The sequence below is a fragment of the Hippichthys cyanospilos genome, chromosome 3, assembly GCF_059441005.1.
Source record: "Hippichthys cyanospilos isolate Australia breed blue-spotted pipefish chromosome 3, RoL_Hcya_1.0, whole genome shotgun sequence".
NCBI classification, from domain to species: Eukaryota; Metazoa; Chordata; class Actinopteri; order Syngnathiformes; family Syngnathidae; genus Hippichthys; species Hippichthys cyanospilos.
In genome coordinates, this window is record NC_142371.1 from 6,235,460 (window position 1) to 6,260,671 (window position 25,212).

A 25,212-nucleotide genomic window follows, 5' to 3' on the forward strand; every position below is an offset into this window, starting at 1 on the left:
CCTTTGTAAAAAAAATAATAAAAAAAATTGTGACGCAGCAAGGCCACTATTTTAACATAAACATAAGTCATATGTTGTACAGAAAAATAAGATATTAATAGCTTGTGTGTAACTTGCTTATATGCCACAATTACGTGAAAAGTAACTATGTAAGCATGTCTTGTGCACCACCCAAGCACTTGCCACAAAACCTGTATTTTACTATTTAGCCAAATTTCACTTAATTTATTTTTTAAATGATGAATTGTATTAATTTGATGCACTGTTTTTTCAAGCCCTAGTTACTACTAGTTTTTAAGCTCAATAGGTCAAATGGAAGCCACCACGATCACGCATTTGTTTAAATTGTTAACATTTATTGTATCATTATGTTCATGTAGCCCATAATACGTTTTGTATGTATACATTTGTTATAATTATTTCATATTACGGTCTTGTCATGTGTACTCAAACAGTGAAGGAATAAGAGCTAGGTTACCATTTGAAAGAACTCCGTACACCAATGATTCTGATTTGTTTACATTTTGCTGAATGTACGTTTTGCTCACAAACAAAATAAAGATAATTTGGGGATAAATTAATTCATCATCATCATGCACAAAACAGACACTAAAACATACTCAAGTATGGCCCAGAAACCAAGAAACAAACTGTAAGCTCTGTCTCCAGGTGCACCTGTAACAAATAATATAACTTGTATCCTAGTTGCCATAATATAATTTGTTTCTGGGGAAAAAAAACAAACAAAAAAAAACAAAAAACAAAGCAGAACAAGGATAGAATAGGATGAGTAGTGTGTTCATGCAAAGAATTCAATGATTCCAGCCATGAGCCGAGGCAAAAGGATTAGGACTACAACCCTAAGAGACGCTTTGCACACGTCACTGTGGCTGATCAGGTCTTAATGCCTATTCTGGAATTCAACTCGCTCAATTTGGGCATTGGGTTCCGGTTCCTCCCACAAATCTGACAAGCACACCAAATTGAAATTGGTAATACATGATTACATGGAAATTTAAGAGTGGTGCGGGAAGCCCACTCAAAATTAAAAAAAAAAAAAAAAAAGAGAGAGGGAGGTGGGGGCTAGGGTGACCACAATATGTCTTCACACATTCCCAGGCATAGTATATCAAGTCCAACCATTTTAATTTATTTTTTTAAATAGCGGGAGTTATCTTGCTTGGCTGCTTTTTGTTTTTTTGTATACATTTTCACCGATGATCACATCACTTTACACTTACGCTAGAACACAAATAAACTAATTTAATCAACTTATTTTAGGCTGTTTCATGCTTTAATGAAAACGAGTGACGACTGCTGTCTACATGCATTATTTGGCAATTAAGTGCGTGTTTGTTGAAAGCTTGAATTTGAGGGCGAAAAAAAAAACGTTTTTTTAGCACCCTCTTCAGGTTAAACACTGGGACAAACACAATCTGTTTCTTTGTTCTCTCATTAATTGAGCACTTGGAGAATATGATTTAGTCCCTCTGGCTCGTACACACCTATTTAGCAAGCTGGAGTTGAAATATATTATTCCTGCCATCAATCGCAGCCAGACTATGCCAAATCCTCTCGTTTCTTGCAAGCCCAATGGTACTCAAGGCAATGCCCTCTTTGAGGGCCGTTTCAAAAATTTGGGAGGGATGGAGCAAGAGTCTGGTAGGCGTTTGGGTACCCCTTCAAAAAAAGCTATGCTAGGCTTAGGTAGTTGAAGAGGGTTTAACATTCGCTGAGACTAGCTGAATAGCATTCTTAGTATTAGTAAGTACATTTTTGAGACCCATTTTAATAAGATTGTATTTGCGGAACCCATCTTACCAAGTCCGTAATTTCCAATATCACAAGATTGTACTCTGTGTTCTTTATATTGAGAAAAAATTGTGTCTGTCAGTAACAAATCAACACGAGAGTTGTCATCTGAAACATGGTTTCAGGTGTCAAAAATAAGTCACCGTAATAATAATAATAATTGTAACTGAGTCAGAAATATTTTTTGACTATCTTGTTAATTGTAAGTTTGAGTCATCAGTATTTTTTTGTACTATCTTGTGATTGACAAGTCCAGCCCTAAACATTCCAAATGATAAAATTGAGTGATAGTTACTCACTTCCCCACAAGGGTAGATCCTTGCTCTCAGCTTTCATGACAATAGAGGCCATTGTCATGGTGACTGGGATGGCATCAAAGTATGAAGAGTGGGGTGCCAGAGTAAGAATGGGCGCTTCGGCAGGTAATGCCCTTTGCCCTTTAACAGTCATCCAATGGAAGCCACCCGCAAACCACATGACCCGCATGATGATCTTCAAAATAATGTCGACCAGTCTGAAACCAAGAGGAGTCAGGTTAGAGGCTTTGGTAATTTGACGTTATAGATAGACAAATATATTCATATTCAATTCAATAACAACATATTCAATTTTTCAACAAGTATATTTGTTACTTTTTAACGACACTGAAGTTTAGAAAATAAAAATTGAAAATCCCATGCGTCCTTATAACAGACCGGGTAAATTTCCCCCAAACGTTTGCTGCCAATTATTCAGTCAAAAACAGCATTGGCATTTCTAGCTTCAATGCCTCCTTAGCAAGCAATTGTAGACAGAAAAGACATTTTGACAATTTTGAAAATGATTACCTTTTGAAAATATATTAAACTGGTTAAACAGGACTTAAATTGGTGTTCTACTTCGACAATCTAAACTTTTTTTCTCTTCTGATTGACTGGTGAAGGTGACTTTGATGCATGAAGTCCATTTACGGTACACACGTTATTTTAATGGATAGTATTTACATTCAAAAAACATTTTATTCATGAAAAAGTTCACATTATTTAGCAAGTGCTCAACTACATCAACTTTAATTTAAACGTGCCGTGTCAGTCTGAATACAGCATGAGTAGGGAGGGCAGCCTGCATCGTGCTAATACTGTATTGGATGTTCCTACTCAAAAAGCCAAAAGAGTCTTTGATGCTTCAAGTTGATGAAACAATAGGACCGGGTGGTAAAAGCATGATTCCTGTAAAAATAAAAATAAAAATAATATATATATATATATATATATATATATATATATATATATATATACTTTTTTCTACAGAAAAAATAGGGACTTTGCAGTGGGACCTTGCGAACTGCTGATAGTATTTATATGTTACTTTATATCTGAGAAAAAAAAAAAACTTCTCATTGCAATGAAGTTCTCATTGCACATGTACTATCCATTTTTACAGGTGATATGATGAAGTCCTGTGGATGGTTTACCGCCGTTGATGAAACTATAATGAAGGTCCCACACCCTTTGTTTCTACATGGGGTCGCTTCTTCATTCTGCTGCTATTATATCTTGAACCTAAAATATGCTGCCGCTGGATCGTCATCGTTCATTCAGAAGTAAGGATCACGCTTAACCCATTTAAGGCCAAATTTTTCCTGGACATGAACACATCCAAATCATGCCATTCTTAAAGATTTGAAATAATCAGTAACTTTTTTTTAAGTGGAATAATTGATGAAAAGCTGTGTTTTATGACCGGTCACAACAATGTAGTTACTCATTGTGCAAACACAGCAAACCAATTTGAGTGACTGCAAATGCATATATCATCTTAAAGATAATGTGTATGAGAAATCTTTGTTCTATGTTTATTTTAACATACTTTACTAATGGGACTAATTGGGACCTTTGAGGCTGTCATCTTTCTCTCGAAGTGTAACCACAAGGTAAACATCTATGGTCATGTGACAATATTATCGAAACACGTGACATTGCACACATTTCATTTACACATTGTAGTATTTCAGTACTTCATATTAAAACAGTACTTCATATTAAAAAATCATGTAAAGAAGCCTAATAAATAGAAATGTCTTCACGAGTTAAATGGGTTAATCATGTAACTCACATTATAGTAGAGGCTTCCATCTTAATGTTTTTGAATCTAAAAATCTTGAAGAACTTGATAAATGCTGCCTTTGCTAAGTGAGTGGTTGGCATAGGTTATTGCAGCAGCATGGCTTTCATTCTCCAGATTACTTTTGAAATTATTAGTTTTAAGAAAACTTTCTACAACGTCTTAAACACTGTTGTATAAGGCATGTTAAATGTTTGAAGTTTATTACTTAAAAAAAAGGTTTGCACTAGTTGTTCAATGCTGATGCCTGTGTATTGTTAAATGTTTGAGTTGAACCCTTCATAACCCTTCATCACTTTCTCCTGTCTTCTCAGCTTACCACGAAAGCCTGATTCCCATGTTTTCATTTTGAAACGATTGAATGGCAAGTTCCTGCACTTTCTCTGCATTTTAAAATGGCTTTGGAAAATTCGACAAGGAAGTTCGACTATTTGGCATTGATGTTGAATAATATTTATTCTTAAATAAAAATGCCATTTGGCTTTATATACCATTTACTGAGTTGTGTGTTGGTGAAGGGTACAGTATTATGTAAAAATGTAAATTCACATTAGTTTCACAATAGATTACTGGGAAATGTTAGCATGATTTCCAAAGAACAGTATAGAGTGTAAAATCACAGTAAGCTATTGTAAACACAATGTAAAAGTTGTGCAAAAGGTTGTAAATCCCCTGTAAAGTACTGTAAAATCACAGTATTGTTTGCTGTCAAGTCACAGAATAGTTGTGCTTTTACAACAACACATTGTAATCTCGCAGCTGTGATATTACAGTATGTTTTTGTAAATGCATTCCCAGAATATTGCTGTAATCATTACTGTGAAAGTAATACAAAATTTATCCAATAATTTAATGTGGAATCACAGTGAAAATGTTTACAGCATAATAGCCCAATGTTCTGTTCTTCCAAATGTTACAATGTCTATCTACTGCAGGCAGAGGCGGCTCACACTAAGCAAACACTAAGACAAACAAGGCAAAAATCTGAAACTGTTTAAAGATAAAGTAATCAGGTCGAAAACATCCCAATTGTTTTGCGGACCCCCACAGGAGACAGACCCCCGGGGTCCGATGAATAATCAGAAGCCCTTGGCGGGGGAAATCAAATTGTTGATCTCACAATATAGTGGCAGTGCGCGCACAACGCAGGGCTCGGCGTCTCCTCAGTTTGCAAACTAGCAGTGATATTTCTGCTCTTTTCGGGTCTGTTCGTGCAGAATAGCTTCTTAGCGAGCTTTTATATTATATACCCATCAGGAGCTTTTGGACACTCGACTGCAAAATTACAACCATTTTATCAGTGATCTTTGTTTCATCCCCGAGCTAAAAAGAACACCCAACGCTTCGTAGTCTACCCAGCCGACCGGAACTGCTTAAAGGCGGCGTAGAGAAAGCAAACAGGACGGAGAAACGCAGTAAGCTGAGAGCTCGGCTAAAGCTAAAACCACACCGGATCTACCAAGCATTTTCCCCGCTAATGTGTGATTATTGGGGAAAAATATAGATGAGTTGCAACTCTGGATTGCATAGCACTAGAAACTCATTGACTGCAATGTCATGTTACTCGCGGGAACATGGAATACCGAACAATGATATCTAACTGGCTGGATGCTATTTGGTGACAAGGATAAGACAAAGGGCTGAGGATTGTGTATTTACTTGTACTTAAACTTAATTATACCATTGGACTGATGCCTATACATATATAGATTATTGTTGATTGTTTTACTCGATAAATGAATTAATGAATGAATGAAGCTTTATTTTGAGAGAGACAATGCAGTCAGGTTAACAGGTTTGCATCTGATGTGATGCATGTTATAGCAAATGCTAATTCTCAACTCTGGCTCCTTGTTGGGCTCTTCAACAACATTACAAAACAGTACAAATGTAAACGCATACAGTACATAAAATACAAAAAACAAAAAAATGAAATAATCCATTATTATATAAAATGTCCAGGTTTTAGTTTTAGAAGTGAACATCATAATGGGGCTCTAACATGAAAAGTCAACTTTTTGGAGCTTTTAATGACTGATGTTGATTTCTCACTCTAAACATCGGCAACATGTTATTTTCCTTTATTGATGCGATTCTAAGCATTCCTTGCTTATTCTGCGCGCTTACATTGGCCCTGCCCAAACAAGTAAAAATTACTTGAGAAAAGCTCATGATGAGTAAATACACACCGACTTCAATCACGTCTTTCACTTTTGTTTTAGTTCCAGAATTGAGGGAGAGACATTTTGCAGCTATTTGGCAAAGTAAATGGCAATATTTCATTTTTTAGTTACAATGTTTTATTGTAGAAAATGCCAAAGTGGCGTAAATGTGTTTGGGACGCACACAGCCAGACATTCAATGTCAGTTACCCATGGGTGAAACCTTTGTTATGCATACTGGGTACCCTTGTCGGCCGATTTCATAGGAGCAGTAAAACGCCTCTTTTTGGCTTCTTCATCTACTCTGCAATGCTCGTGAGGCTACAGTAAGTGGTGAAGATGAAGGCTGGATGGAAGTTTTGTGGCTGATGACAAACTAAATGATCAAAGGGCCGTAGCAGCCAGATGGTGAGAAGACTCTCTGGCAGCTTTGAAAATGTGGGCAATACTAAAGAAATCAGATAGCTGGTACTTCGAGGAATCTGTGTTTCATTGCATTGATACATGCAATAATGTCTGATCCACTATCTCAGAGCAGTTTAACAATCACAAACTAAAAATGACGAATTAGAGGAATATAATTTTGCCGTTGATTTAATGAAACTTTAGGCATCGTGCTATATTGAAATATACAGTGATCCCTTGTTAAAATCCCCCCAGCCACATCATGCCTTCACCACAGACTGACACACCTGCATGGTTAGATATAAGAGCAGCACCAACACACCTTGAACAAAGATTGAACATATCCGTACATAAACAAAAATTACCATCATCTTATTGTAGTCTTTGTTATGTATACAGTAACTGTCCTCTACAATGAAATCTGCATGTGCAAAAAAAATCCCGTGTCAAAAAAATAATGCATTGACGCCTTTTCCTTTTTGTTACTTCCTCAAACAAGGAAGAAAAAAATGCGGTTGCATAATAAGAAACGTTTTTTTTTTTGTTTTTTTTTTTTTTGCATTTGCGTTGCACTGAAATTCACTACTAAAAAACAAGCCTGCAGGAAAAGTCTAGCTTGGTTTATACTTGACACGCATTTTGCAGCACTGTACTGTATATTCGGGAGCGGCTTTCCTCCCACAGTTCGACGATATTCTCCCATACTATAGGTGGCAGGAAATTGATTCTACAGCATACAAACAACACTATTCTATAAGAGAGGTAGAGAATGATAGTAGATTGAAACGATCTAAATTCTTCCAAGCGTTTTTAAATAGACTCCTCATCTCTCCCCAATGTGGTGCTCATCAGGAGTTGTTTATCGTACAGTATTCGTTTTCAGACGAATCATAAAGGTGTTTTAACCAGCCAACCTCCATAAGCAATAGTTTGTCCGCCATGTTGTCAGTTCGATAAAAATTTCTGGAAGATACACGCTGCGGAAATTCTATTCTGCGTGGACTCCGCACGGAGGGGCGTGTTTGTCAAAATAACGTCATTTTGCTGCGTGCAGCCACGCAGGGCTTAAACCAAGCCAACACTTGAAGATAGGATAAAGTAATAAAGATGAAAGATGGATGAAGAAAAGTGAAAGACATTATGCAAGAAATTGATATAAGTATGAAAATGAATGCTTATTGTAGATTTGGCAATTTCTTTCTTTTTTTGTTTTGTAAATGTTTTGTTTTTAACTTCAGTCAGATTGTAGCTTGCACAACACGTTTTTTAAGTTTACATCCAAGACATAGATTTGCTTCAGTGAAAAGTCCCATGTTGTGAAAAAAAATTCTGGCTGCAAATATGGTAGCGTAGTAGAGTTTTACTGTATTGGAAGAGCTAATTTAGTACGATTCGTCTCGATGAAGAGATCCACTGCAGACCACTGTCTAACTGCCCACACCGTTTTTAAGTTCTCTTTTTGTGCCAACCATATGTCAAAATATACCATGAAAACAATATATCAAACATTCATACACAACAGGGTACTTACCTCCTCCAGAGGCACTGGGGTTCAACAGCAGTCTCAGAGCGTCCTGCTGAGGCCAGAAACGCAAAAGGCCAAGCCAAGAGCATCATAAATGCAGCTATGAGTAAACGGATGGGGAATAGCGTGACTGTCATAACTGCCATCTGAAAACAATGAGAGAAGAAAATAAGGATGTATAAAACATACCCACTGCTTTCAAGATTAATCAAATAATTCAAGCTATACAAAATAAGAAAATCAAACAAACCAAAAAAGTAATACAGTGTGTACACACACACACACACACACACGCACGCACGCACGCACGCGCACACACACACACACACACACACACACACACACACACACACACACACACACACACACACACGCACACACACACACACACACAGTGAGCTCCCGTGTTACGAGATCCCTAGTAAGGGGAGCCTTGGCTTGATTATCTCCAGCTTCGTTTCCATATACAGTAAATCATCTACTTCTCTCTTTAACATCACTAGCAATCTTGGGACCCATGGCTAACCCTTTCAAGTTTGAATTAAGCAGTAAAATGCACTATAAATACAGTTTTGTAACCACTAGCGATAGAACAAAGCTTTACCATTTCGCCATTTTGAAACGAGTGAGACCGACCAATTGCAGACCAGCATCTCCGTCATGTGACAGCATCAGAAAATAAGTGCAATTACCTAAAAATGCCTGCCGATGGAAACAGAGCAACACAAATACAGCCAACCCCCTAGGGTCATGACAGTTGTTTTTGTCGCAAACCCGGAAAAATACCGTTAAAATGGGACGAAAAAGCTCAGTATTCCATGTCGCAACATGAAGAAAATGTAAGCCAGGCACGCTGTAAAACGGGGGTCCAACACTACTTCGCACTTCTACGTTACAATTCCTGCCCTCATTGGTCAATGGTTGCGCCGGGAGCCAATCACGTGTCTTATAGAGCTGCCAATCTCCCTCTTGAAATCACATTTGAGTGTCTTGCAGGTAAGGTCTTCCATAAGACACACGGTTGGCTCTCGGCGCGACCATCAACCAATGAGGGCAGGAGTTATAATCTACTCCCGCCACAACTCCCGCTTGGTATTCAGACCGGGACGTGCCGGTCGGTCGGTCTCATTCGTAAAACACGCAGGATGTTGCTTCTCCAAGAAAGAAGAGCAAAGACCTTCACTGGACCGTTGGAAATCTCTTACCTAGATTTATTTTATAATAAAAAGTTTTTTGAAGTGTAAACTCTCATTGTTATCATGTTTGATCATGTACAGATTTGACTTTGATTCGACTTCCAGGCACCGCTAATATGACTGCGGCTGTCGCAAGTCTTCAAAGGATGGGAAGGGGTAACTGTTCAGTTACTGTTTAAGGTTTAATAATGTAAGATTTAAGTAAATATGTGTACAGTGCTGCAGTAATATGTCTTTAAACAAATATGTATAGATAGAATGAAAACTTCACACTTGATAAAATTCAATTAATATTTTTTTTTTAAATCCAATATAAAATAAAAATTTTAAAAATGTGGTGGTGGTTGGGGCTACTTTGCGGTTTTCACTTATTGCGTAGTGGGTGTAGAACTCTACAATGTTGACACGTTTGTTCTCTGATGGCCAACAATGTGCAGGATATCATTTTTTGTCCCCAGCAATCTCATTGTCCTTGACAAATGTAAACATTTTTCAAAGATAGCACATTCTGATAAATGTTTCTTGTTCTGGTTTATCACAACATGTTTTGAACTCTGGCAAACCTTCCTCTATAATGTTCTTTAATTACATAAATGAAGGAATCTTATCTTCAAAGCATTTTAAACATGTCACTGAATAATTTCATGCAGGGGATAACTACATATTTCCATGCAGTCAGTGTTATATGGATTTGGAATAACTACATTAATGATAAATAATGATGTAACAATAAAGATACGTAAAGATGCATAAATACTGTACATGTATATAACACATGGCATGGGATGAGGTACAAATCCCACGGGACGAGATATCTCACGAGAGTGAGTCCAAGAGATCAAGATTATAAAATGATGTTTGCAAAATGTTCAAATGAAAAAAAAAAATAACTGCAAATATCAGTTTTCCAATTTCAAAAGTATCTATTTTTATTAAGCAGGCTGCAATGAACAATCGTGGGTTTTTCCAAATGCTGTTGCAAAAAAAAAAAAAAAAGTTGCAGCTGACCTCTGTCATAGTTGAACATGAACAAAATAAAAATAAGTTATGTTTAAAAGGGACACTGTGTAAGATTTACACCGTTTTTCATTAAAAAGTAATGAAATAAATTATTATAAATTTCAAAAGCTTGAAAATAAATGTGTTCTTAATGACCAACAGCATGTTTTAAATATAATTGCAGGTCTAGTTATCATTCAATTATATTACATGAGGGGTAGCACTTTTCCGGAGGCTGCCATTTTTGTTATAGCTACAGACAATGTTAAATGCAGCACCTCCTGCTGTCCGTAGTGAAAAACTGTAAAATCTTACACAGTGTTCTTTTAAAGTGCCAAACAAACAAATAAACAAGCAAAAATTAATGTAATTGTAATAGTAACTACAATAGTGATTTTACTTCTGGGCACCACAATAGACTGTCCGTTATGCAGCAAACTAACAGGTGTCTCATTTTTAATGGTCATGTTCTTTTTTAGAAATACAAGCCTATCCACAGATGATTCAAAAGTTATTGAAGCATCGTGTATTCTCCTGTGTACTCCATTGAGCGCTTTCTCTGTCATGGTGGATTTATGTGGATATTGCCACTAATATTCGAGCGTGTAGCACTCGCGCCTATCTATCAAGCTACCATATTTTCTGGACTACAGTATAAGGCGCACCACATTATAAAGCGCACCTTCAATGAATGGCCTATTTTAAAAATATGTTCATATCTTGGGGCGTACCGCATTAGAAGGCGCATAGAATAGAAGCTACAGTAGTGGCTGGGGTTGCGTTATGCATCCACTAAATGGAGCCACTGTCAACAATCAGATGTCAGTCAAACTTTAAAAATAGACAATCGGAAGTTAAGAATAAAGATCATTTGTGGAAAGTACGATTTGAAGAATGGGGTAAAGCCTCTTGATTACATTAAAAGACTAAGTCTTTGATCTAAACTTTAGATCAATGCCAAGATGAAAAAAAAGAGTTTAAAAGATTATAATTATTGATTCAATTAAATACTAAAAGTTATGTTTTGTTCAATCATTGCACCCAAAACCCTTAAAATTTAGTTTTGTTGATTTAAAAAGAGTTTCTGGATTTATTTGATGAAATCATGCTTTACTCACAGTTTTTGTTCCTTGTCCCCGTATAAACTGCATCAAAATTGGAGCATATATAGCACATCAAACAGGATGTTATAAAATTTGTAATTGTAAAAATACATTTATAACTGAATTGCAGAAGTAAAAATTGAAGAATTTAAACGGCAATTAAGGTTTTTTTTTTCTGTCTTAAAAGTATGTTCGAGACAAAAAGTATGAAAGAAGGTTTGCAGGTCAAATTGTGGGAGGAAACAGAACAACTAATTAAACGTAATCAACCATCTTTATTGTTGACATTTGCCATGAACGCTTTCAAAACTGGGACAATCTTTTTGAATGGAATGATTCCAAATTACCACCTTTTTTAAATGCAGTACTTTAGTTCAGTAATTATTTATGTTCATCTTGACAGTGCATTTGTCTGGACAAGGATGCCAAACTGTGCACTAAATTCACAAAAGTCCATTCTGTTCACACAACATAATGGGAAACTGTGAATCTTTCAAGGCCTGTTGTACATTCCTATTTGAGGGAGTGATGTGACATTTTTCTATCGTAATTTATTATAAGGCTTAGTAAACACTATGTCTAAAGTTAACTCTTCATCACAAATTATAATTATCAGAGAGCGACCACTAATAAGAAAAACTCCTGCTTCATGTCATATAGTAATAATATCATAACTACTGTATATAACTCCAGGGTAACAACAAACAACTCTTCCGGCACAGTTTGCAAGTGTGAATAACATTGCTGTTTGTGTCACGAAAAACTCCTGGGCAATTTGCAAGTGGGAATAATGTTGCTGTTTGTGTCACAAGAAAAAAAACAAAACAAAAAAACGCTTGAGCAATGTGACGGTGAGTAGTTACACCTTCGATTTGACATCTTTGCTTCTCAACGTAACTGTCGCCGTCCAAAAATGTACTACGTGGGACGTGTGCAGCAGCAAAATAAAAATAACTGTCTCCTGTGACGTAAAAGCGACGTAGCCTAAAGTAAATAATCGACCATGTGCTCTTGATATTACTAAAACTGGTCTCCCTTGACGTAGTTGACGACGTCGGCTAAAGAAATAATAAGCCATGTGGTCTTAATGTTACTAAAACTAACAATAGTGATTTAAAGCACCAAAACGTTACTTTAAAAGCAACAAGCTAGGCCCATCATGAATGGCCATACTCAGATGAATGTAACGGTTCTTCCAATGTCTAATAAAATATCGTTTAAATAGCGCGTCTTGAGAGTTTTACAGCCACTTGTGATCAGCACATTCACATCCAAATGGTTCCTTCATTTTATTGTTTAAAACCATTCTAAGAAAGCAGGTGAGAATGCAACATGTAAGCTAATGTTAGCCGACTGGCTAGTACTTGCACAACTGATTGAAATACATATGCAGAAAAAGGAAAACAATCATGGCAGTCTTGTTGCATTATTTACCAAATACTGCCATTCCAAAGTACTGACACAAATGCATGCATGCAAAATAATTACCTTTGCTTTTTCCATAGGGGTGAATTTCAAGACATGTACAAAAGGGTTTCTGAACGGAGGCGCTTGGTCCATCTTCTTCCCATCACCCTCCATCGCACAATGTCTCTGAGTCCGTACCCTCATCCCGACAAGTATGTGTCGAGGCTACTCTGAATTAAAACAAAAACGTGATAATGACTTTAAAAGTCAGTCTTTCCCCGAGCAACGCAGCTTTCGCCCAATCTGTATCCTGCTCAGCGGCTAATTACGGCGACAGTGCGTGGTTATCAACGCTATCTCCCGTTATCGGGCACCAGGGAGGGATAATGGTTAGCTCAGGATTAGGCGGGGTTATTTGAAGAAGCCTTTATCTTTACGCCGAGACGCCTTCTTTCATGCGTGCACCGCGACGCAATCCGCTAGCCCGAAGTGCTAATGGAGCCACGATTCCGCTTCTCCGTCTCCGCGCATGCGCACAAAAGGGGTCCAACCACAATTAAGGATGGGAACAACGCAGGCGTTTTAAGAACCAAGTTACAAAACTTCTGCTTCTTTACCTATGTACATGTTAAAGTATGAATAAAATAAATTGAAATCGCCTATATTTGTAATTCATATTTGATTTCCCACGGACGTTAATTTTACAATGCACATAGTTTAACGGGACATACGTAACTGTCGTTGTATGTGCACCGGATACGAGAGGACATAAAAAAGGATCATTTCATTTTTGGTATTTAGATTTTGAATGGACACATCCCACGACCCTAATTTCGACATGCAGACTGATATGTGTGTCCCCCTACCCTATAGAAGTGATAAAACAAGCCACCTTATCTGACCTATTCTTTGCTACCCTCTCGTGGCAATACGCTCTCTTTACATAAACTACTTCAACACTGGCAGACAGTGATATGGGAGGAACAGCATCCCCATGTGGTAATTACAAGAATTGTCCTCACATCTATCTATCTATCTATCTATCTATCTATCTATCTATCTATCTATCTATCTATCTATCTATCTATCTATCTATCTATCTATCTATCTATCTATCTATCTATCTATCTATCTATCTATCCGCCAGGGTGGCTTTTATATCTACTAAAGTAAAGACAATCAGGCAAATTAATTAATTAATTAGTTAATTAATGGTCAAATGATAATGACTCTAGTGCCTCATCAAAACAAGAAGGCCATGATTTTGTGACTAATTAATTTCATGCAAGAAGTTGTTCAATTAATTGTCTCACACATTCTCACAATCATGCGTTCACACATTTTTTTTTCTTTAATCGCAAACGGGCTGCACTCGGAAACTACTCTACAACGTATACACACAAACACCCACACACACACATTACTCCGTTTTCGTTTTTGTCGAGCATGCATGCAGTCAAAGTACGCCGTAGGCTGACGTATGAGCAAGTGGCATTTGCATTTGACGCGAATCACATCAGACATGCTTAATACTGCAGAGGATGGAGTGAGAGAAGAAAAAAAGCACAAACGCTTTCCCACATTCCACCTCGTCCCCCTCACCTCCTTCCCTTCAATCTCATAGCTGAGGTGCTTAAATTAAAAAGGAAGAAATGCAATTTAAAGACATGGGGTAAACAATCACAAAACACTTGTTTCTGGAGGAGACACAATTTGCTGGTGCCTTGTCCAATTTCTTATGGCCTGGAGGGCTGCTACTGCACTTTAACACCTGGTTGTACGCCTCTGATTAAAATTGTAATGTCAGTGTTGAATCAATCCATATGACATTTTCGAAATACACAGGTATCAGGACATTTTATACATCCAGCATTTTTTTTATTTTTTTTATTGTTTTCTTCGGTACCAGTAAGGTGACTCACACCATGTTTCAAGACCATGCCTCCCAACTGTTTTGTAGGAGGGAAAGGGAAGTTTCAATATCCTAGACAAGTATAAATATGTCACTATCATTGTTGTATGGTGCTCATACCAAAGCCACACTGGTGCAATGCAGAGCCTATAGCCCAGAGTTAACAAATTTCATTTCTGCTTTGGAGATTATTTTAGCTGATCAACCAATAGGGTGTTTTTCCCTTTTAACATGAAATGTCACACAGACAAAACAAAATTGCGGACTTCCATTTGTCGGATATTCACTTGCAACTTTCTTTTAAAGTGGGTGATGAACATTAACACACGGCGCACCAGAAGGTTGAATGTGTTCAAGAGTCTTTTAGGGAGGTCATGGCTGTGGAACAAGACTGAATGATGCTGAGCAATAGGAGGAAAATGACGGATAACACACATCTAAGTGTGTTTAACATAAATATATAGGAAATGTAGTTCTAAATAAAATCATTGGAATACAAGAAATACAAATACATATTGTATGATTCTATGCTGTCATGTAATAAAAAAAGAGAAGGGAGAAAATGAAACTGTGAGAGGATGTCCAGGTTTTTCAACCACTATTAAACCTGGATAACCCCTCAGGCCAAACATCTGAGGCCGAGTGACATCCAAACCATTGTTTGCTTCACGCCACAGTAATGTTTTACTAGCCCTTGCGCCCTTGTCAATCAATGGCCGTTATGTTCCAAAACATATTCAACACACAGAGAAAACACATTGGCTTGAGGAAATGGATTGTGTGCATGATTGGCAGCCGACCCGGTGGATGTGTCAATCAACTAACACTCTTTGTTTTTTGCTCCTGCCCCTACTCTGCAGGGTACAAGTCAAAGAGGTTGACCATTTTTGTATTACTAAACAAAATATTAATGCCTATACTAGCTTTTAATATTTATTTTTTAGGTTAATCTGGAGTAACATTAATTATTTTGGTAATTATTACATCATATTAATCCCACAATGAATTTTTCAGTTTGTTACCAGACACTATTGTAGAGTAGAGGACTTGAGATGACTGATTTGAACTATATAGGCCCTTTTTTCATGCCTAGTGCACAGCTTTGTACAGTGGTGTCAAACTTATGGCCCGAAATGAATAGAACTCTGCTGTCCATTATCAATAGACCAAAATTCTTACTTTTACAAGCGACGGCCAGATGAGCACTGCAACTTACAAGTGGAAGCGACCAATTGCCACATAGCTTGCTGTTCGCTTCAGTGAAAGAAATTGGAACATTACACTAGTGTTCACGTTAGCATTAGCATCTAGCTAAAAATCAGTCTTATATTTCTTTCAGCAATTAGCACAGAGCACTTCCATATTTGACATATCATGATTTCTTCTTTATGAGTTTTTAATATCTTCTGTCATGTATTGTATGGAATTATCTGGGTGCTGCCCACTGTCCAAAATGAGACACTGCGGTGCTGTTTTATCATTTAATTTTCTTTGCACTTACTGCACTCCTTGAAAAGTTGCCAAAACCACATATTTTGATTAAGGCATTTTCCTTTCACATGATTTCATTTCATTTCATTTATGTATTTATTTAGGCAGCATGGGAAGAGTGGGTAGCACATCCAATTTACACTTCAGAGTCATGAGTTCAATATCAGCTGACTCCAGCCTTTCTTTGCGGGGTTTGCATGTTTTCCCCGTGCCGGCGTGTACCCTTTTCTCTGGGCACTCCCGCTTCTTCCCACATTCCAAAAACATGCATGGTTGGTGTATTGGAGACTTAAAGTTGTCTTTTAGGTGTCCTTGGGTTCGTGCATGATTGTTCATGCCTGTGTGCTCTGTAATTGGCTGGCAACCAGTTCAGTGTGTCACCCATCTACAGCCCGTCGGCAGCTGGGATAGCCACCAGCAAGCCAGTGACCCAAGTGAGCATAAGCGCTTATAGAAAATAGATGACTTTTTTCATTTATTTATGGCATATATTTATTTTTAGTTCATCTTATTATGTGTTCTATACAAAATATGTATTTTAATATATTTTTCACAACGATATATTTTGACAAAACTCTACGTATAAGTGACACTAATTGTTTTTAAGTTAAATGCCATAATGTTTCCTGTTTACTTTAGAATAGATTTTCTTCCATGCCCTTCCAAGCCCTGAGATAAAATGAACTTGATACCTCTGGTTTAGTAAAATCCTCAGTCTAACTGTGCAAAGATGGAGTTTTTTGTTTTCGGTATTTTACTAACTGACTGCATGTAAAGGGGGATGATTTGTGGTGAACTAGTGGAAATATTCTAGTGGAAATGTCGTCATTCCCCAAAAATTCAGTGCAGAGACGCACATTCTACATGGCTGTAAGACGCACATTCTACATGGCTGTAATTGCACAAAGTCAAAGGACCTACTATTTGCCATGAAAATTTAAGTCACAAATCAAATTAATGTTACTATAATATTACAATTAAAATATGTTGCTTCTTACAAGCCGTATTATCTTTGTTCATTATATTTTCAGTGCTTAAATGTACATTGACTTGTTAAAGAATATTCTCAAACATTGTTCACATCTAAAAAGAATGAAGTGTTCATTTAAAATGAGTTAAAACAGACTGATCAAATTAACACCAAGGGAGCAAGCGAAACACGGCAGTCAGTCATAGCCACTACGCAAACGTTTGCTTTTTTAGGCTTTGTTTAGAAACATGGCAGTGAATTTCGGTGCTCATATACATGCATACACTCATACACGCATCGCGCAGCGCACAGACTGCTACTGTTTAATATAGTTTTGTGGTCATTTTTTTGGTTTATCTGAAACTGAGATGAACATGATATATATGTTAAAGCAACAGATAGCACCAACAAACTGGTATATTAGCAGTTATTACATCCTCCGGACACAACATCTTATTAGTGTGTCGTATTTGAGGGCTGAAAATCAAGTGAAGGACACTCACGTAGTAAAAAATAAAAATGCTTTAAAATAAGGCTATAAGGCTGGTAAATGCAAAATCAAAAAAGTTCTTATCAAAATCTGCCAATCTTCCTGTCTAAATCCGTAAAAGGTGGCCATGTGCCGGAAGTTTTAAAGACTGCATAGACAGCTCAAAGACTACTGAATCTAAAAATAATAATATAATGTATCTTAGGTAGAGTGCTGGCTGGCACTATGTTTGTAATTAATTAGTCATGCACTATTTCATTGTTAATTTATGTTCAACACTGTATTGTATATGCATGTGTGGTTAGGGCAGGATTAATATGTTAATGGTGGTGAGGTGACAATTAGCAAACACAAATCCAGCTTTTATCAATACAGGTATTTGAAATCGGAAAGAGCTGCCTGCCTTTTTGCTGGGAACAAAAAGATGCAGCTTCCTTCAGTTTTGTTGTTGCTGTCCCCTTCCCAGTTTTTTTCAAAATAATTTGTCCAGGTGCCACAGCATCTCTCAGCGCCGACATGAATCCGTGCACCATATACATCATTTGTGAAGAGGAAGCCCCTTTTCAGATCATATTTGGAAGACACCCTCCATCATCCGTTATGTTCCGGCAGGAGATGAAGGGACTTCTGCTCGGAGAGCTACTTTTGTAACTAAAGCCACATGTTGGGCAGCACACAGACAGTTGTAAGACAGGAAAGATCTTTGTGGCAAACACAAGTGCTTGGCTGTCCTTGCATCCTTGTGCATGCCTGTCTGTCAGCAGTGCTTTGCTGGACTTGGGCACCTGTACAGCTGTACAACTGTAATATTCCACAGGCAAACAAAAATACCCTATAAAGGCAGCAGATTTGTGATGAAGGATTATAGAAGGCATGTGCTTGTATCCTGTTTTTCCTCAAAAAGTCTCAAAATGTCTTTCCTGAGAGTTTGCAGAGGAACTTTCTGGCTTATCAAAATGACTGCCTCTTCAGAGATGAGGCCAATATACCACTCACAATTTTTGTCTACACTCTAAAATCACTTGGGTTGAAAATAAATCAATTTCGAGTCAAAAAAGGACCAAACCAATAGGACAACATTGATAATAATTATAGTTATTATTAGTTGACCCAGCGTTCTAGATTTTTTGCACCAATCAACCCATAAAATGGGTTGCTTTGTACAAGAATATTTGAACGTACTTTTCAGACTTTAAAAACATTTATCCAATTATGGGTAAAAAACAAAACAAAACAAAAAAAATTTTTTTATGTAAAACAATTTTTTTTAGGTTGTTTTGTGTAGAATAACCCAGATATTTGCTCAACCTGACCTAAATATTGGGTCCCTCCTTTTTTGAACCATAAATTTGTTATTTTTAAACCAAATGTTTTTAGAGTGCATTTTATGAAAAAATTGTGAGTGGCTATAATGTCAATTTGCCAATATACCAATAATATCATTAAACAGATCCAAGAAAGAAAACATTACAACAAATACAATCTTTTGTTGCCATTGTTAATATTGGGTTTCACCACCTTTACAGTCACCATTACAATTTTTCTTTTTCCCAACTCAGAATTCCAAATCAGGGAAAATTTCAGGGTTGAATTGATCATTTTAATTTAGCACATTTCAATGGCCATCATTATTCCCAAATTTGGCTGGTTTTAGACCGGGCTGGTCCCAATCCCAAAGAATAGTGTGTGTAAAAAAACACATTTTTGAAATACATATACTGTCTATCTTTTGATCGGATTGGTGATTGTTATATTTATTTATTTTTTTAAATTCACTGATTGGTGATTGGTGAATCCCGATTGCCTAAATATAGTAAATTAGAATATATACTGGATGAAAAAAAAAACCCTTCACGACAGATAGAATAATTTCCACAGAGTGCAACCGGTCAGCTGCAGCGGACTTATGACCAATTCAAGATTTACAGTGCCACTCGCTCAATGCCAGTGGGGATAGGCTTCATTTCACCCATGACAATAAAGTGTATGAAAAAATTGATGAATAGATGACAGGTAGTGTGTGCCGATGACAATTGGAAAATAGTTTGGATTAAACACTGAGACCATGTTTTTTTTTTTTTTACATAGTAAATTCCCATCAATTATATCTCTATCTTCCTGAGGACACAATACAAACACACAGACACACACACGCACACACGCACGCACGCACACACACGCACACACACAAAACGTTTTTAAAGGTTACATTAGGATATGGTTTAATTTTGTTCTGAAAATGAATCTAATCTAATGATAATCTAATCATGTCTATTAAACCATAAACACACTTTTAACTACAGTAAGTGTGCAAGCTTGGCAGACACACATTTGTACATACACAAAACTTTCACTATTCTCATGTGTTATCTGACCTGTGTTAGGAGTGCATAAAATAACAATAAAGCTTAAAGGGACAATGTCTAAGATTTAGATCGTTTTTCATTATGGCTAGCTGGAGGTGCTGCATTTACCATTGTTATCAGCTATAACAAACATGGCACCCTCCAGAGGCATGCCACCCCCCATGTAATATCATTTAATGATAACTAGACCTAGGACTATATTTAAAACATCCTGTTGGTTGTTAAGAACACATTTATTAGCAAGTTTTTAAAATGTGATATTTTTTTTTCTTTTTAATGAAAAACGGTTTAAATATTACACATTGTCCTTTTAAGGACTGTGTCTTTGTGTTATTAACACATTTTTGGATACAACCATGTACAGTAGTAGGAATTAATGTTCCTTATTTAGAATTTCCTGTAACAATGCTCACTCAATTCTGTGCCAGCCTATCATCATACATTTATTCCCTACAAGCATCTCTGCGGTTCCTGAAGTATGAAACAACTCCACCATCATAATGTGGCAGGTGTTTTGCTTCATAATTTAGTGGGAATAATCCATTATGCATATAATTTGGCTAAAACGCATCTCACTAAAAGGCCTAGCAATCACATCGGCCAGCATTTCTTGAAGAAGTCGAACATTTGAATGGTTCAGTCTCTTCCAATTTAGCTGCAGACATTGTACATGTGCTGAAACACATCGTTGCATATTTTGTCATTTGGTGAATTGCTGAGCACACATTTCATGTTTTTAATATTGATATTTTTTTCTGAAGAAAAATCTCATGCACACTAATTAACTGTAATAGTAATTTTATCGAATTAAACCTGTATATTGAATGGTAACTCAGATGTAGGTGCAATATAATTTAACGTTGTGTTGTGCTGGATTGCAGTACTCGGGGTGATCAAATGGAGGCACTCTAGTGATGCTCTTTCGACCACTAGGAAGCGCATGCAGGACAGCGAAGTAACTGATGGTGCGTGAGTACATCTTCTGGAATGCTTGCAGTGTCCTCAGAGTTACAGAATGTGTGTTACTGCTTTTAGAGTATGTGTGTTACCTTCTGCACACATCCAGTATGTTCAGATCACATTATTTAGCATGTTGTCATTGCATATGCAAGTTCCCACATATACACTTTGTTGTAGAAGTGATCAAAATGTTTAGATACGTTTTAAAACTGAGCTTGGTTGTATTATTTTGTGAAGGGAATCATATATTAGGTTGTTATCATTATGTGCTTATTTCATTGTTAGAGCTTGGTTGTATTATTTAAAATAGACTTTAAAAACATACAATAAAAAGTGCAATAATGTGCATACAAAGGACGAGTATGAAGGCAAATGCAATAAGAATAAGAAAAACGTTTGGGTATACAATAGTTATCTATAAAAGTTTATAGTTGACCCAACTAACAAAAAGCTTTAATTAAAAATATCAGAAATAATACTCTCTTACAGCATGGAATTATAAACCACCACATTCCTTATTTACCTTTTTAGGTTTCACTGGAGAAACTGTACAACATTTTGGCACAATTCACAGAATATAATGCTTTGCAAGAGTTTTAGGATACATTTTGATGTGTTGTGGGCGGTTTGTTGAAAGAGCAGTGAGCAAGTCAGCATCACAGTACAGAGTCCTGTCTGAAGTTCGCATGTTCTCACATAGCCCGCGTAGGTTTTCTCCGGTCCAACCGGTTTCCTCAGACACACCAAACACATGCATGAAAGGTGTATTAGATTCTTTAAATTGTCCTTAAAGTGTGACTGGGTTGTTTGTCCCTGTGTACCCTGCAATAGGCATCCAGTTCAGGGTGTCCTTCATCTACCGCCCAAAGACAGCTGGGATAGGCACCAGTCACCCTGCAATCCTTGTGAGGATAAGTGGCTATAGAAAACGGATGGAGGGATGAATTTGATGTTTTGATGATTTGTTGTTTTAGCTATGCTGTGACAATTACCTATATGGTTCCATTAATGCCATAGTGAATCATGGAAAAAAATCCTTAAAAAATAATAAATAAATAAATAAATAAATAAATAAATAAATAAATAAATAAATAAATCTGCACCCTTTTGCACATGCTCACCAACATTAATTTGTTCACAACTGCCCACACTTGGTGGTGCTTCTAGAGGTCGTGGAAGCCCACCAACATGTTGGTGCCTTCATGCATGGAGGATTGGATCCTTAAAAATTAACATACGCTTAAAAATAATAATGTAGTAACTGATTTTGTGGTAAGTAATACTAGTGTGAAGTTCTTTATCAGTAAAACAGAAAAATGCAGAACTCTATGGAAGGATGACGTTAAGTTTGACACTGGGATCGCAGATAACGTCTCTGGAGTTAGCTCTAGGGAACGCCATCTACTCCGATTGTATGTGTCCATGAGTGCCGCCCACCCCACTAAGTTACGTCGGTGGTGAGGGTGATGATTTTAAATATATGATAAGAATGTTGATAATAATGTGTCCTTTAATTGACATTAACAATCCAATGCACACTGTAGATTTATGAAAGAAATATATATAGTCGCTTGGCTTTATATATATCTGCCTTTGCCTCGATTACATTCACCATAATCCGTTTGAACACCCAGCACCAATACTTAGAGGTGTTTCCTGCAGGTTTAATGTTTAGTCCACTTTCAGCCACCAAATTGTCAGATGCATGAGGGAACGTGTCAAAAGAAATAGTCCCAGCATGCTAATATGCCTAGCCAAATTCAAAATGCTCACCAAGGCTTGCTCTGGCACAAAAATCACCTTCATACACAACATGGAGTTCCTTAATGTTTAAGCTATTCCTCCTTGTAATTATGTGTTTTACCAATTTGATCATGCTGTTCGTATTGTTGCACTGGCAGCTTTACTCGTCCTTATGATACACTGAAACAAAATAGTTGGTTCAAATAAATAACTCAAAAAGTTGGTTGATATCTGCTTCACCCAACCTTTTTAAAACGGGTGTGTTGGTAAACTAAATTCTTCCCAGTATCTTGTTTGCTTCTTTCCTTCTATTTCCTTCTATTTTTGAGTGTGTATCTTTTGTATTGGATGCCAATATATACAGTACATTGCCCTGTACCTAAAACTGTACAATATTTTGGGGACAGGGAAATTAAAATGTAATTTTATATGTACTGATGAAATGAAGTACCGTCAATTTGAGTATTCTGCATTGTATCTTTTTTTTCAAAGTATCTTCAAATTTAACTTTTCACTTTGTTCACCATTCAAAAGTGAAGCAAATATATTATGTGAACATTTTCTTCTCTGCTAAAACCCATCTGTTGTACAGCCCGAACATGGTGTTAAAACTATCACAGCACAAAGCTTGACATTGGTCATGTGGTAGACAAAAAAACTGCAAATAAACAATGGCCCTACATGCTCCTATCAAACTCTTTTTTAAATCCTCTCTTTTAACACGCTTTCATTCGATGTCATTCTTCCTTATATCTGGAAGGGACTTACAAGTCTCTGGCTGTGACATAAGGGATTTCATGTTGTCCATTTTTAACAGATTACACAAGGACATGAGACAAAGGGAGAGACACTTGGCCTGTGCATTTATTTGCCTCTATAAAGAGAGGACACGAGAGGTGAGGAAAGTGAACATTTTATACATATGGTTTCGCAAAGTTAAAAAAAAAGAAAAAAAATACTAAATTGAATGGTATAAAAAAATAAAAAGCAATGCATTCCTTTCTACTTGGTGTTTATCGCCAGTCCAAGCCGGCATCTTTATTCTAGGAAGGGAAAATGCTAATCATCAATCTCAGGCTGCGTGCTACGTCTCTGTTTAATAGCTGATAGGGAGTCTCCACAGGCTGCTTTGCCTCTTTGTTTAAAATGACATATAATGGGACTGGGCCTTATCAGTGTCTCAGTGCCTTCTCCCGCTCCCTCATTCTCTCTTTCTCACTGGGTTTGTGGTCTTTGGTAAAAGAATAAGGGGATGCAAGCCACGATTGATTTTGAGCCAGGGATAACTTAATCTATCAATTTAACATGACATGAATATGCAGCAGTGAGAGGGAGTGGAGCAGGGGAAGTCTAACCTCTTTAGCAATGACTTAAGTGGAGAACAACACATGCAGAAAGACAAAGGTTAAAGTGTATAAGTTGTGAGTTTGAAAAATGAAGCTTTATCATCAAGGCAAATCCATCATTAGTGCTTATTACTCCATGATGACAGGTGAGATGTACTGAATAGCAACGGGCAATACCAGTGATTTTGGATTCGACCCAATACCAAGTTACACCTTAGCCAAATATTGTGATACCGATCCGATACTGATACCAGAAGTATTTTTTCTGCAAACAAGACTGCATGTGCGCTCACACCAATGGGGTCGCACATACCATTTGTTAAACCAAACTACTTTCATTGTCTTGCCACTTCAATGTCATGCTTTCACATGGTTGTACTGGCGAATTGAAAAAAATATTTGGCATGGGTTTGGGATCTAAGTGTGCGCACGAGCCAACGGTCCTTTCGTGCGTGCAGACGGCGAAAGGAAAAGTAGTTTGTATGCAGAAGAAATCAAGATTAATTTCACGTATTATTTTTAGATATTGACATTTAAGCTCAAGACTCAATACCTAAAATGGATAGAAATATCAACATTTTGGTATCGATCGGTTCTTCCCGGATGCTTCTTTTCTAGATACTAATTACTCTAGTATAGATAGTAGAAGTCTAAACAATATTGCTTGTTACTGAAAATCACCAGTCGCATCGGTTGATTAGTTGAAACATATAATTGTTGCTGTAAAGTCATTTAATTACAGTAAATTGTAATGACCAAATATCGTTACTCCTTCAATGAAGAGATTCTTTGGTGGCTAATGCAGATCATTTGTCCTTTTGTTTAAGAACATTTTTTTTTATTTAATTTTAGAAGTTTGAATATTATAAACACTCTTTTGCATTAACCTTTATTTTGAACCCAGAAACCTTCAAACATAGTTGGACTTCTGCAATTTAGATAAATTAATGTCATAACATTTTTTAGCGTTGGGTAACTGTTTGTTACTTCCTGGCCAATTTATGGATTTGATCATATAATTACTTTGTGGCACATGCCAGTGAGTTATTAACTGTCCAGAAACAGTCAATGAACACAAGAAAATGAGCTGTTCCTTCTGTCCCGTTATCGAGTCCACGGCATCAGTGTTTCTGCTAGCTGCCCTGAGCACAGAAATCCACTATTAACATTTTGTTTCTTTTCTGTCAAAATGTTCACAATACAATGCAATAACAATGATGCA

At 36.9% G+C, this 25,212-nt stretch overlaps 1 protein-coding gene across 1 annotated transcript in view; it reads right to left on the reverse strand.

The window, feature by feature from the left end:
• Window positions 1-13,219, reverse strand: part of LOC148425610 (lysophosphatidylcholine acyltransferase 1) — a 28,772-nt gene extending 15,553 nt beyond the window's left edge. Inside the window, exons 1-3 of the mRNA XM_088409572.1 lie at window positions 12,794-13,219; window positions 8,014-8,153; window positions 2,112-2,326 (exon numbers count right to left, since the gene is read on the reverse strand). Of these exons, the coding sequence (XP_088265698.1) occupies window positions 2,112-2,326; window positions 8,014-8,153; window positions 12,794-12,916 (478 nt within the window). The 5' untranslated portion in view covers window positions 12,917-13,219. The remainder of the gene's footprint in view (window positions 1-2,111; window positions 2,327-8,013; window positions 8,154-12,793) is intronic.
• Between the last annotated feature and the right edge of the window lie 11,993 nt (window positions 13,220-25,212).